General features: G+C 39.6%; 1 protein-coding gene across 1 annotated transcript; it reads right to left on the minus strand.

Annotated features, from left to right (window-relative positions):
- Window positions 1–362: 362 nt before the first annotated feature.
- Window positions 363–10,558, minus strand: LOC124864241 (casein kinase I). The gene is made up of 11 exons (XM_047358932.1): window positions 10,332–10,558; window positions 7,435–7,525; window positions 7,202–7,312; window positions 5,993–6,141; window positions 5,260–5,488; window positions 3,443–3,613; window positions 3,103–3,251; window positions 2,784–2,979; window positions 2,508–2,647; window positions 1,667–1,734; window positions 363–1,587 (listed from the first exon to the last, which is right to left on the minus strand). The coding sequence occupies exons 2-10, from the start codon at window positions 7,508–7,510 to the stop codon at window positions 1,702–1,704; spliced, it is 1,254 nt and encodes a 417-aa protein (XP_047214888.1). The 5' UTR covers window positions 7,511–7,525; window positions 10,332–10,558; the 3' UTR covers window positions 363–1,587; window positions 1,667–1,701.
- Between the last annotated feature and the right edge of the window lie 447 nt (window positions 10,559–11,005).

Below are 11,005 nucleotides of genomic sequence, written 5' to 3' on the forward strand. Positions count from 1 at the left end.
ATTATTTCATAAAATATACACATATACTGTAAATAGTGTTGAAGAACTGTACAGGATATCGGTACACAATACACAATGTGAAATACCTCTTGCGTTGTCCTCTTTTATATCATTCTCAAATCTACAACTGGAATGCCACTGGGTCATGGTGGCCTGTACAATGGTAACTATACACAGAGCAACTCATAAACATGTACGTAAACACACACACACACACAAGCAGATGCATCTAATGACAGAGTTGGTGAGGGGGTAAATAAAGAGAAGGTAGCATCAAATAAATTTTTTTTTTTTTTCTGAAACAGGATTATTGAGTCTGAAATATTGGGTGGTATTTGGGGAATAGATGAGAATATCCCAGATATACCAGAACAGGGTAGGAAATAAAAGATGTAAGGTAAAAAGCAGACAAAGCAACTTTATTGACCGTAGAAGTTTTACGGTGGCACTCATTCACACCTGTTGGACGACCCAGCTGACAAGGCAACAGTTGCTTATCTCCGAGTTTATGACTTCTGATTCAACATCCTAGCATTAGTATGCATTTTTCTACTTTACACCTTTACAATAACCACATTTGGCTTTACAATGAAATAAAAAATATTTACAGTGGAGTAAACCAAAAAAATAATAATTTGATGCCCCCAGCCCACCCGCATGTTATTCCCAACAGTGACTGACCCCTCCTCCAAAGCCCCAAATAAAAGAATAAAAAAGGTAACTTTAAGAAATATAAAAATTGCATCCCCTGTTTGTAAGCCAAAACGGGCAGCTGTGGTCTCAGGTCAAATATCAGTATGCTGAGATGTTTTCCTGAGGAGCTTCTCTCAAGACTTGGGAGTGAGTCCTTCGAAATTCCACAATCCTACTTTACCTTCCCGTCAAAGATTTAAAATCAAAGAAAAAAGTCAAACTTGAGGGAGATGTGCCGAGAAATTTTGTCTAGGTGGATACGGGGAAAGCAGTTACCAGCTACTTCAACAGGAACATTACAACGGCTAAAACATCACTTACTCTTCCTCTTCAGTTCCCTTTCTAGTCGCCACCTTCTAATCTACATGCCGCCTCCTATTTAGCTTTCAAATTTTAAAAAGTTAAAAAAATAAAATTAAAAATAAAAAACAAAAAGGAAACTCAACCTTCAATTTAATATACCTTCATGAACAATTAAGGTATATTGCTGTACTAAAAACTGAAAAACAAGGAAAAATGACTAGGCCTGCATCAACCTTTGATAAAAAAAATAAAATAAAACATGCATGTCCCTGAAATCTTCTTTTGCTCCTTCAAGGCCAACAGTTCTTCACATTTGTCAAAGTATTAAGGGAATGTTCTGAGGAAAAAAAATAACCATGTAGGAATGAGCAACTGTCAAGGTGCAGCATTGTCATTTGTTTTGTGGTGGAGATCCTACGTTTAGCAAGAGCGGTCCAGGTAAAAATACCTTTATGTATTTTTCTGAATCTTTGAAACATTTAATGTCTTGTTCCAAAAAACCTGCATGTCCATTAACAAACAGCTTTTCAATAAACAACGTATAATGAATGGGGGGAAAGAAAGGGATAGTAACAAAGATTCCTTTCAGCCCTGCAAAAGAAAACAAGATTGGTATTAGACTTTGTATTTACATTTATAAAAGAACAAAACATGTGAACCTAGACCTTACCTGTCATTTTTGTGTGCATGAAGAGCTGAGGAAATTCACTTCCCCATGTGCTCGAATGGCACGCTGACCTGAAACAGCACAGAATATGGATTTAAGGGGCAGAAGTACCAGTTCAGCTTTGAGAGGCTAGAAATGTCAATGCAATTCTTACGACTTTCTTTCAACAAATTTGTGGGAATGTACAGCAAATAGTTGTTGAGTCATCAAAATTTAGCACATGATCTCTGCAGCTCCTCCAGAGTTACCATGGGCCTCTTGGTTCTTTCTCATCTTAGTGTTATCCTTGAACAGTCTGTCAGTTTAGGTGGGCAGCCATGTGTTTAGGTTTGCAGTTGTGACATACTCTCTGCTTTCAGCTCTGAAGGATATTCAAAGCCTGAAATATGGTTTTAAAACCAAACGCTGATTAAAATTTCTCCATAATGTTCCCTGTTCCTTTGTCTTCAAAATGTGGTTTGTTCACTCATTTTCTCAAACCTACAAGGCCTAAAAGAACAGTTGTATTTCTACTAAAATTACTGGGACTACTTGCTAATTAGGTGCCTACAGAAGGCAACTGGCAGCATTACCCAACCAATCGGGTGCTACACTGTGTTTGTCCATCATGTAAAATCCCAATAAAATATATTGAAGTTTGTAGCTGTATGGTCCCTAAATGTGGAAAATTTCAAAAGGGAATGAATACTTTGCTAATCATCATAAATCAATAAGCTGTGATTAGAACATCTAATGAGATGATCCTAGCAGCTGTGAACCGAAGGATTCCATTTTTGTGTAAAATATTCTTTGTGTGCACTGTGTGGTACATAAGCAAGTGAAGGTAGCACAAATGTCGTCTCACCTGCGACGTGGAAATCCTTGACTGGTCTTGACGGGCCGTGAGGTCAGAGGACGACACATTGGCAGGAGCCCCGCGGTGTAAACGCATGCTCACCTTCCGTTCTCGCTCAGCACGAGAAATTGCACGAGGTGACGTGTTGCCTGTGATGAAGAAAAACAATGAGCAACTTTTGATGATGATTTTCTAGAAAACATATTTTAGAATCAGCAAAGTCTTTCCTTCTTACTAAACGGATTTATTTTTTAAAATTAGAATCTATTTTAGTCGAAAACTCACCAGACTGTTGGACCCGTGAAGCAGGGTTTGAGATGGCTTGCTCTGGTCCATTTCTGACTCTGTTGGGAGCGCCTGGAGTGGGACCTGAGGGGAGGCCCCGTGATGCAGACCCCCTGGGGGCTCCTCCGATCCGATCATCTTTCTCATCTCCTGTCCTCCTTTCACGATCTGTATCCTCAGTTGTCCGACTGGCGCCCTGATAAATGTGACCAGGCATATTAACGAAAGTTTTAAAAAGCAGCATGGTAATTTGAGCTCTGTTGAGGAAAGTTGTGTGCATGAAATTGACCAATACGAAAATCTCCTATTACAAACTTACAAACTTGAGCATGTTCCAATCGAAGACGTAATCGTAGGAGAATCCCTGTCGGTGGAAAAGATTCCTGAAAAGTTGGCGTAGGTAGGAGTAGTCTGGTTTGTCATCAAAACGGAGTGAGCGGCAAAAATTCAGGTATGTGGAGAACTCCGCTGTAAAACATCAGAAACAGGAGTAATGAGTAAATGTAAAGGAAAATCAGTAAACCTGCAAGCGTTGAGCTTTCATTTCCCAATCAATATAAATACTAGAATTCCAGCTCCATTTTAAGCACAACAAACTAAATACAGCACATGCAGATAATCTTAGGAGCAAGTGGCTGCACCAGTAGATGAGGACTCACAAGGATATCCTTTGCAAAGAACTTCAATGGGTGTGGACATTTTCTTCTCACTGATTCGCTCATACTTTTGTCTCTTGGTTGCAGCCTTGAGGCCCTGCCAGGGGAGGGACCCCAGGTTGAAGTACATGAGGACGTATCCGAGAGACTCCAGGTCATCACGTCTCGACTGCTCTGTGGACATAAAGCATCAAGTGCAAATGAATGAGACAACTAAACCGTCTACTTTTACGGACAAATAAATAGGGATCTAAAGTGATCCAGTACCACAAGATCTTGCAAAATTAAAACAGTACAATATTTTGCATCATAGTGAGGCAGATCTCCCAAAGCCCTATCTACTTCCTGACAGAGTTCAACTTCTGAAGTGAAAAAAAAGAAAAAATAAGGGTCCAGGTTATCAACATGGGCTCCATGGTGGTGCTTTAAGCTGGGCACTGAGTTGCATCTATGCTTGAGAAGCTTCATTGAAATAAAGAAGTAGTTTGTGCAATGCCCCATTGAGTTGAAAGTCAACTAATGAAGATGTCTTGTTATGCTAGCTGACAACACTGTTACAAAATCATGGAGGAAGCTTCCTACAATTTAAAAGAAATTTGTGTAGCAGCAAGGGGTAAAAAAAAAAAAAAACCCCAACAACAAATGAACAAAGAAACTAGTGAAAAAAGTGACTGGCAAGATACCAATGATCTTTAAGTCCTGTGAGAAAACAGTGATAACTAGCCTCTAACAATGCAAAACCTAGCCTCCACTTTGTAGCTTCTTATCGTCACTAAAGGGCTACGGTTTTAAAAAGGAACTGGGAATGTGTTGGATCAAATCTGAAAAAGCTAGACAGATCAATGCCTGAACTGTTCACGTCTGCACTGAATAGATTCTTTAAACCCCAGGTTGAAATTTAGGGAACCTTCTTCTTCAGGATTTGTGAAAATCCTGAAGAAGAATCCCAAAATACTTAGTGGACTAGTCAAACCTGGACTATTTTACACCTATTATAGATTATTTTAGAAACACCTTTATGCCTTTTCCTGAAATAAATAAAAAAAAAGGCACAAAAAAAAACCCTAAATAATGTCTCAGGAGCGAGACGTATTATTACATTTTTGCAATTATTTAACCAAAGATTTATCATTTGGAGATGACGACTCTAGCTTATCTATTCTTGTGAAATAGGTTGTTTATATGTTCTGTAATATGCATAAGGCCAATGGTCGAAATATTATCATTACCTCGCCTTACATATTTTAAAATTCAAATCTCTTTCCACGGTAGATGTGAGATCAAAAGCAAAATGCCCTGACGAGTGACACAGAAATGACCGTAATACATAATTAATCACATCTGTTTTTAAACCCATTAGTTTTACTCAGGGATTATGATTAAATACAGGATCAATGAATGAAAGGAGCATGTTTAATAAAACGGGGAACATCAGCAGGTAATGAGATGATCGGACACTAATTTTAGTGAGCGTTCAAATAACAGAACTACTAAAATGTTCAGAAAGCACCAATACCTTTTCAATAAGAATATGGTCAGGACTGGAAGAAATGGAAATAAATGACTCAGTAAGACAAACAAAAAAGGACAAATAGGTCTGTGCATCTACTGTACTTTGCACCATTACGCAAAAGTTGAGGCAGCTCAGATTATCATTTAGCATGACGCAAAACAAGCAGCTGTCACTGGGAACACTGCAGCAAACTCGGAAGAAAACCTTGGAGTTTGAACTAAACCCAGTTATGGTCTCATTCTCCTTCAGCATATTTTTAGGCTGTCCACCACATTAGGAAAACATGCATCGTCGAGTTCAGTCTTACCGATTCCAAGATGTGTGTTGATGGAGGCGTACCGCGCTGTTCCGGTCAGGTTCTTGTTCTCCCTGTAAGGGATGTGCTGGTGCGTGCGGGCATCGCGGTACTTTTTGGCCAGCCCAAAGTCAATAATGTACACCAGGTTGCCCTTCTTCCCTAAACCCATAAGGAAGTTATCAGGCTTCACGTCTCTGTGGATGAAGTTCTTGGAGTGGATGTACTCAATGCGACTAATCTGGATTTGAATGAGATGCACAAACAAAGAAAATATTTTGTTACACCGACTGTCAGCAGTATGAGACGTACTTAAGCAGATTGAGACAAAAGACAGATTGGCAGCAGCACGACAAATCAGGACAGGAATGCCATGACCCAAGGCTGAAAAGCTGCCAGTCAGACACCCACATGGGACATCTGATACAGCAACTCGGCTATAATTGGGGCAAAAGGTGAGTCAAGAGTCTGATCCTTGATATGAAATATCTAGGTCAACAGATTAAAGCTGGGCACTCATCATAAACTACATTGACAGCAGGTGAGGAGAGGAGATCAAACCATCTATAATCTTTAGAGAGGCTTCAAGAGAATTACAATGTTTACACACAGAATATTCAGTGACCCGATGCAGTAAGGGTCATTCCTATTATGTTTCTCTACAGTCATTGTAAATAATCCTTTCCCCTTGATACTGTTACACTGACTGAATGTCTCCGATTTTAATGTCAAGCTTGTATCATACCATCTGGTCTGCCAACAGCAGGACAGTCTTTAGGCTGAACTTGCGGGAGCAGAAGTTAAAAAGGTCCTCCAGACTGGGCCCAAGCAGCTCCATTACCATGACGTTGTAGTCTCCCTCCGCACCGCACCATTTTATCGATGGAATACCAACTTGTCAAAGACAGACAAACATCATCAGCACATATGTGGTCAAGTTATCACAGGCACAGCATTGCTTTGAATATAGTCGCTAAAACTGCTGCAAATTTTATTTCAGTTGGGCAAAGGTGAGTTTTAACCGTTACAATTGTTATTGTTTTTTCTGCTGTCCCTTATGTGTAGCATTATTATTATTATTATTATTATTAACAGTGATGCCTTGCGTTTAGGAAATACAGGACCTGAGATGAAAGACTGAGGAGGAGGAAGAAGACCCTACCTGGGCTAAGCCTGGGAAGGAATAAAGTTTACGTAAACCAAGCTTCCATGTTAAAAAAATGAAACCGTCATAAGCTGACATCAGCCGGCATGAGATTATCATGGTATGATAACCTACTAAGTAAAAATACCACAAAATTGAGCAAAAAACACCTGTTAAATATAACAGTTTTCAAAAAACATACTTGTTTTACCGGATTGTTGCTTTTGGATTTCCAAATGTAGTTTTAAAACAGCATCCCCATAATCAGAGTGAATCAGTCACAGAAAAGAAAATATGCTGCTTTAATTACCCATGAAAACTTGAAAAAAAGTGTCTCTGGTGGAACTTCCTATTAATGAAAAAACCTATTTGGCTGATGAAAGATAAAGAAGAAGAATCAAATGTAATGACATTGGTCACCAGCTGATTAACAAGATGGAGAACATCTGTTTTCTTCTGTGTGGGCTTCATTTTGTAATAATACTATTACATTAAAACTTTTATTGATTATTTGTCTACTGCTGACAGTACTATAGTATATTCCTAATAAAAATAAAAAGGCACAAGTATGGAAGTGGTCGTTCGAGGCTAGGCATTTTTCTAGACTGAAAACGAGCTGATGGACACGCATTCAATCTTTTACACTGAATTTCAGGCTGCAGCATTTTAAGATAAAGGCTTCCCTGACCATTACATTGTTCCAGTATCGGGTTTGGCAGGATAGTTGCATCTTCAATACACAGCTGGGAAGACATTTGAGAAGAATGCTCTAATAATCCTGACAAGTGTGTTGAAGCTATAGGTGCTTACCTCCTCCCTGCATCATCTTGTAGAACTTGCTTTCAATGTGCAACTGTGGATGTTTGGTCTTCACACATTCCAGCTTGATGGCTACCTCCTCACCAGTCGCAATGTTGGCACCTGAGGAGAAACGTAAAAAATAACCACATCTGTAAGGACATGTAGGAGAAGCATGTTGTAGGGCCCGAGTTGGATGGATAGTGTGGGAAGATTCATTTCAGTGTGAAACAGTTTCCACTTACCAAGGTAAATGTCTCCAAAGGATCCACTACCTATCTTTCGCCCCAGCCGGTATTTGTTCCCCACTCTCAGCTCCATGGTTGCAAGGTGTCACTGTAATCAACGGACAACACACATCTATGAAACAAAACCGCACACGTTTTACTCTCTCAACTCCATTATTCTTTATGACCAATTAGAAGACGTATATTGGGGGTCAGAAAGCATTCAACTTAAAAAATGCAGCTGTTGTCTTTATTTTGCCACGAGACAGAATGACTGAAGTCTTTGTACAGATTTTCAGCTGCTCATATGATCAATTTATCCTAGAAAAACTGGCCACATATTTATGTGAGGATGCACCCTGTTAACACTGCCAGTTGAGCAGAAAACAGCCATCTAGTCTCCAGAAACAAATGATCAAATTTGTGTGTTAGCTAGGGATGGGGGGGGGGGCTTGAGCTAAGCAGAAGGAGAAGAAAGGAGGGGTGGGAAATACAGAAATAAAAGGAGGGCAACATAGAAATGTTTAAACCTGGAACTAGAATGAGAAGGACCTAATGCTACATGAGTACAAGGACTTGGGACGCATGAGGAAATCATGTGCAATTTTTTGAGCCAAGCTGCATGTGATGGCAGAGCGGGATCATTACTTATTTAATGCTGGCTCAACCACGCCACATTGAGCAGCCACTGCGAAAGCAAGACTAAGCTCTCTGCTGCTCTGGGTTGGCACTGGCAAAGGTAAAAAGGCATGAGCAGCCACAGAGCACTGGCTGGTTGTATCTGTGTCAAAGCCCTCAGACTGGCCTGTCTAATGAACTCCAGAAAGCCAAGAGCTGCAGAGCAGCATTTATTAGACTTGGTTAACTCAACACTTTGTGTCAAAAGAATGTACCCTTTACAAATAAACTTGTTCCAAAATGGATGACAGAGCCTACAAATGAGTTCTTACTAAGGCAATATACAGGTACATAAAAAATATATCCTCTTTATTTATGCTTAGGATGCACCCACGAAAGTTACCTTAATTTATGTTACTTAAAAGAGAGAAGTTTTATAAAAATCTACAGCTTAAGCAAATTAAGCATCAATTCTGCAGAACTAGTCCTCTTTATTCCACGTGATTCCACTAGGAGTCCAATATTTCAACTATGCTTACTCCAGTTGCAATAACAGTAGGCAAGAGGTCCCTGCAGAAGATGGTGAGGGGAGCTGAAAAGGTAGTATCCCTACTTACTGCCCAGGATCCTTTTAAGAGCTGTTGGAGGAAAAGTTCTGAACATCGTCAAGACTCCTCACAACCTTTCTATTCCCGCTTCAAGCTGCTGAACTGTTAAGATTACGCACTTAACATTATTGCTACAGAAAATATTTGCTGAAGATTTTTTTTTTATCTGCATTGACGCTTTGATGTACAGATAGAGATGTTTCATGACTGAAAATATTGAGTTTTTTCCTACCCTGACCACAATTAATGATTATTAATTATCTATATTAGGAGCAGAGGTGAAGTCAAAACAAACAAAATGAAAATAAATTTGGCATTTTAGCATCTAACAGTGATTACAATGGTTAGCATTACTAAAACAGCAGCTTGCCTTGGTAGACGGGACAGACGCAGATGGATCAGGCTTAATGAAAGGTTAGGGCCATTACACCCAAGAGCGTAGCTTGTGTGTTGCAACATAACACAGATTTAAGAAGTAAAATTAATCATAAAACTTAACACCGAGTCCTCAGTTCAGGAATAGTGACACAACATGCTTGACACTATTACTCTGCATCCTTAAGACTATGCGTGTACCGTTAGTAAAAATGCATTTGTATAAATCCCTATGCATCGGTTTTACATGAGGAGGAAGCGTCTCAAAGGTGTGAGCATTGTAAACTTAACAGCGATGAGGGGAATTCATCATTTGAGGTTTCAGAGACAGTGAAGACAGTAAGGTGAAGCAATGGGAATTAGCCTGTCACACTGCACTGGAAAAACAACATGTGCTATTACGGTAGTAATCATCTGCAGGAGAGTGGATTGGTCAAGATGGTACAGTACACATCTGCTGGTTCAAGGGGAGTCTTAGTAGTAGCTGTTAAGACATGATGTTCTGAAGGAGGTGGAACAGTATGGTTTAAGCCTTAAGACCTCACAGTGACGGCATAAAGAATCAACTATTTAGCATTTCGAGCTGTGCATCAATCTGAACTATTCATCTTTTGGATCAGTTTTATACGTAAATATATAAATAAAACTATTAAACAAAAAAAGAAAAGAAAAAAAAAACACCTCCAGTCACCCCAACCAGATAATTTCGCAATCACACAAACGCTGCTAACATTACGCCCCTCACAGTTGTCACTACAAACAACAATTTTGTTTTAAATTCAACGTATGCCACATTTTGTGCGCAATTTTCTCAATTATGTTAACAGAACAACGGTTCTGTTGCGGTAGTAGCACAAGTCACCCTTTATGCCTTTGGAGTAATGCGATATCTTTTTATAAAAAAAATTCAACAAAACATAAACGTAATAGTTTGACAAAATAATAAATAGGCGATTTAAATACCTTACAGCCTCTTTTACTTGTTTATGTTAGAAATATAAACCACAGGAATCAGCGCAAGTTGATCGTTAGCTGCTACAACTAAGCTAGTAGAAATTCTCTACCCGAACCGTGGGACGTGATGCTAAAAAGGTTCTAAATTAAAGAAAGCTTAACATTAATACAGTTCAATAAACCTCAATTTGTGTTTTATTAACAACCCCACTCGTACATGATTTAACTGGCCAGGGTAGACAGCCAGTCCTACTATTTGCCCCCTCCCCCTCTCCTGTAAACCGTAAATAGGAGACTCCGCTTCGGTCGAATCGGGTCCCTTTTCCCCCTTGGTTTCACTTGTTCCCCGACGCAACTCACACGATATCGGGTTCGTCCGACAGCTGGTTTAGAGGAGCTTCTGATCCGATGGTTGTCAGTCGGACAGGAGACCGACCAGAGGAGGATGGGAGCGGATTATGACAGCTCTCATACCCCCAGCTCTGAGCTCAGTTGTCGGTTGCGCTCCCTGTTGATAGTCCCTGAGAAGCTCCAGCAGCACAAACATCCGTTCTCTACTCTGGTTCGTCGCCCCTCCTCTCGTTACTTAACAACGTACGTGCTCACCACGTCGATGATGTCACCCTCCAGATCTCGCCGTCACTAAAAAGGAACATCACGGCTCCCGTATGTAATTGTATCATTCATTAAATGTCAGATTACTAAATTCAATTTCAACATACGGTAATGACTTTATAGATTTTCGACAATATAACATATTAAATGCGTTATCTTAGTAGTATTTCACAGCTGGTAAATAATTACCCGTTAGCCATTGCTGACTGTAGTGTGACGTCGGTTTTAAATTGAATTGGTATCTTGATGATAATATGACAGTGACAAACACGGGGCTTATTTCTTTTAAGAGCCCTGGTTGTAAAACAAAAAATCTGTTTAAAATTCCTTTTATATTTTGTTAAGGTTAACAATATAACAAGTAGAACATACAATACTTTTCAGAATTCCCATTTCAAAGTACCAACTAAAACACATAC

This window comes from Girardinichthys multiradiatus, chromosome Y (genome assembly GCF_021462225.1).
Source record: "Girardinichthys multiradiatus isolate DD_20200921_A chromosome Y, DD_fGirMul_XY1, whole genome shotgun sequence".
Lineage (NCBI taxonomy): Eukaryota > Metazoa > Chordata > Actinopteri > Cyprinodontiformes > Goodeidae > Girardinichthys > Girardinichthys multiradiatus.

Bases quoted from the DNA above. Each gene is read 5' to 3' on its own strand.
- LOC124864241 (XM_047358932.1), bottom strand. From the start codon at position 7,510: ATGGAGCTGAGAGTGGGGAACAAATACCGGCTGGGGCGAAAGATAGGT. The intron at 7,313-7,434 runs GTAAGTGGAAAC...GTTTCTCCTCAG, and splicing joins CTTTGGAGACATTTACCTTG to GTGCCAACATTGCGACTGGT. The intron at 5,489-5,992 runs GTATGATACAAG...ATTCAAATCCAG, and splicing joins TGCTGTTGGCAGACCAGATG to ATTAGTCGCATTGAGTACAT.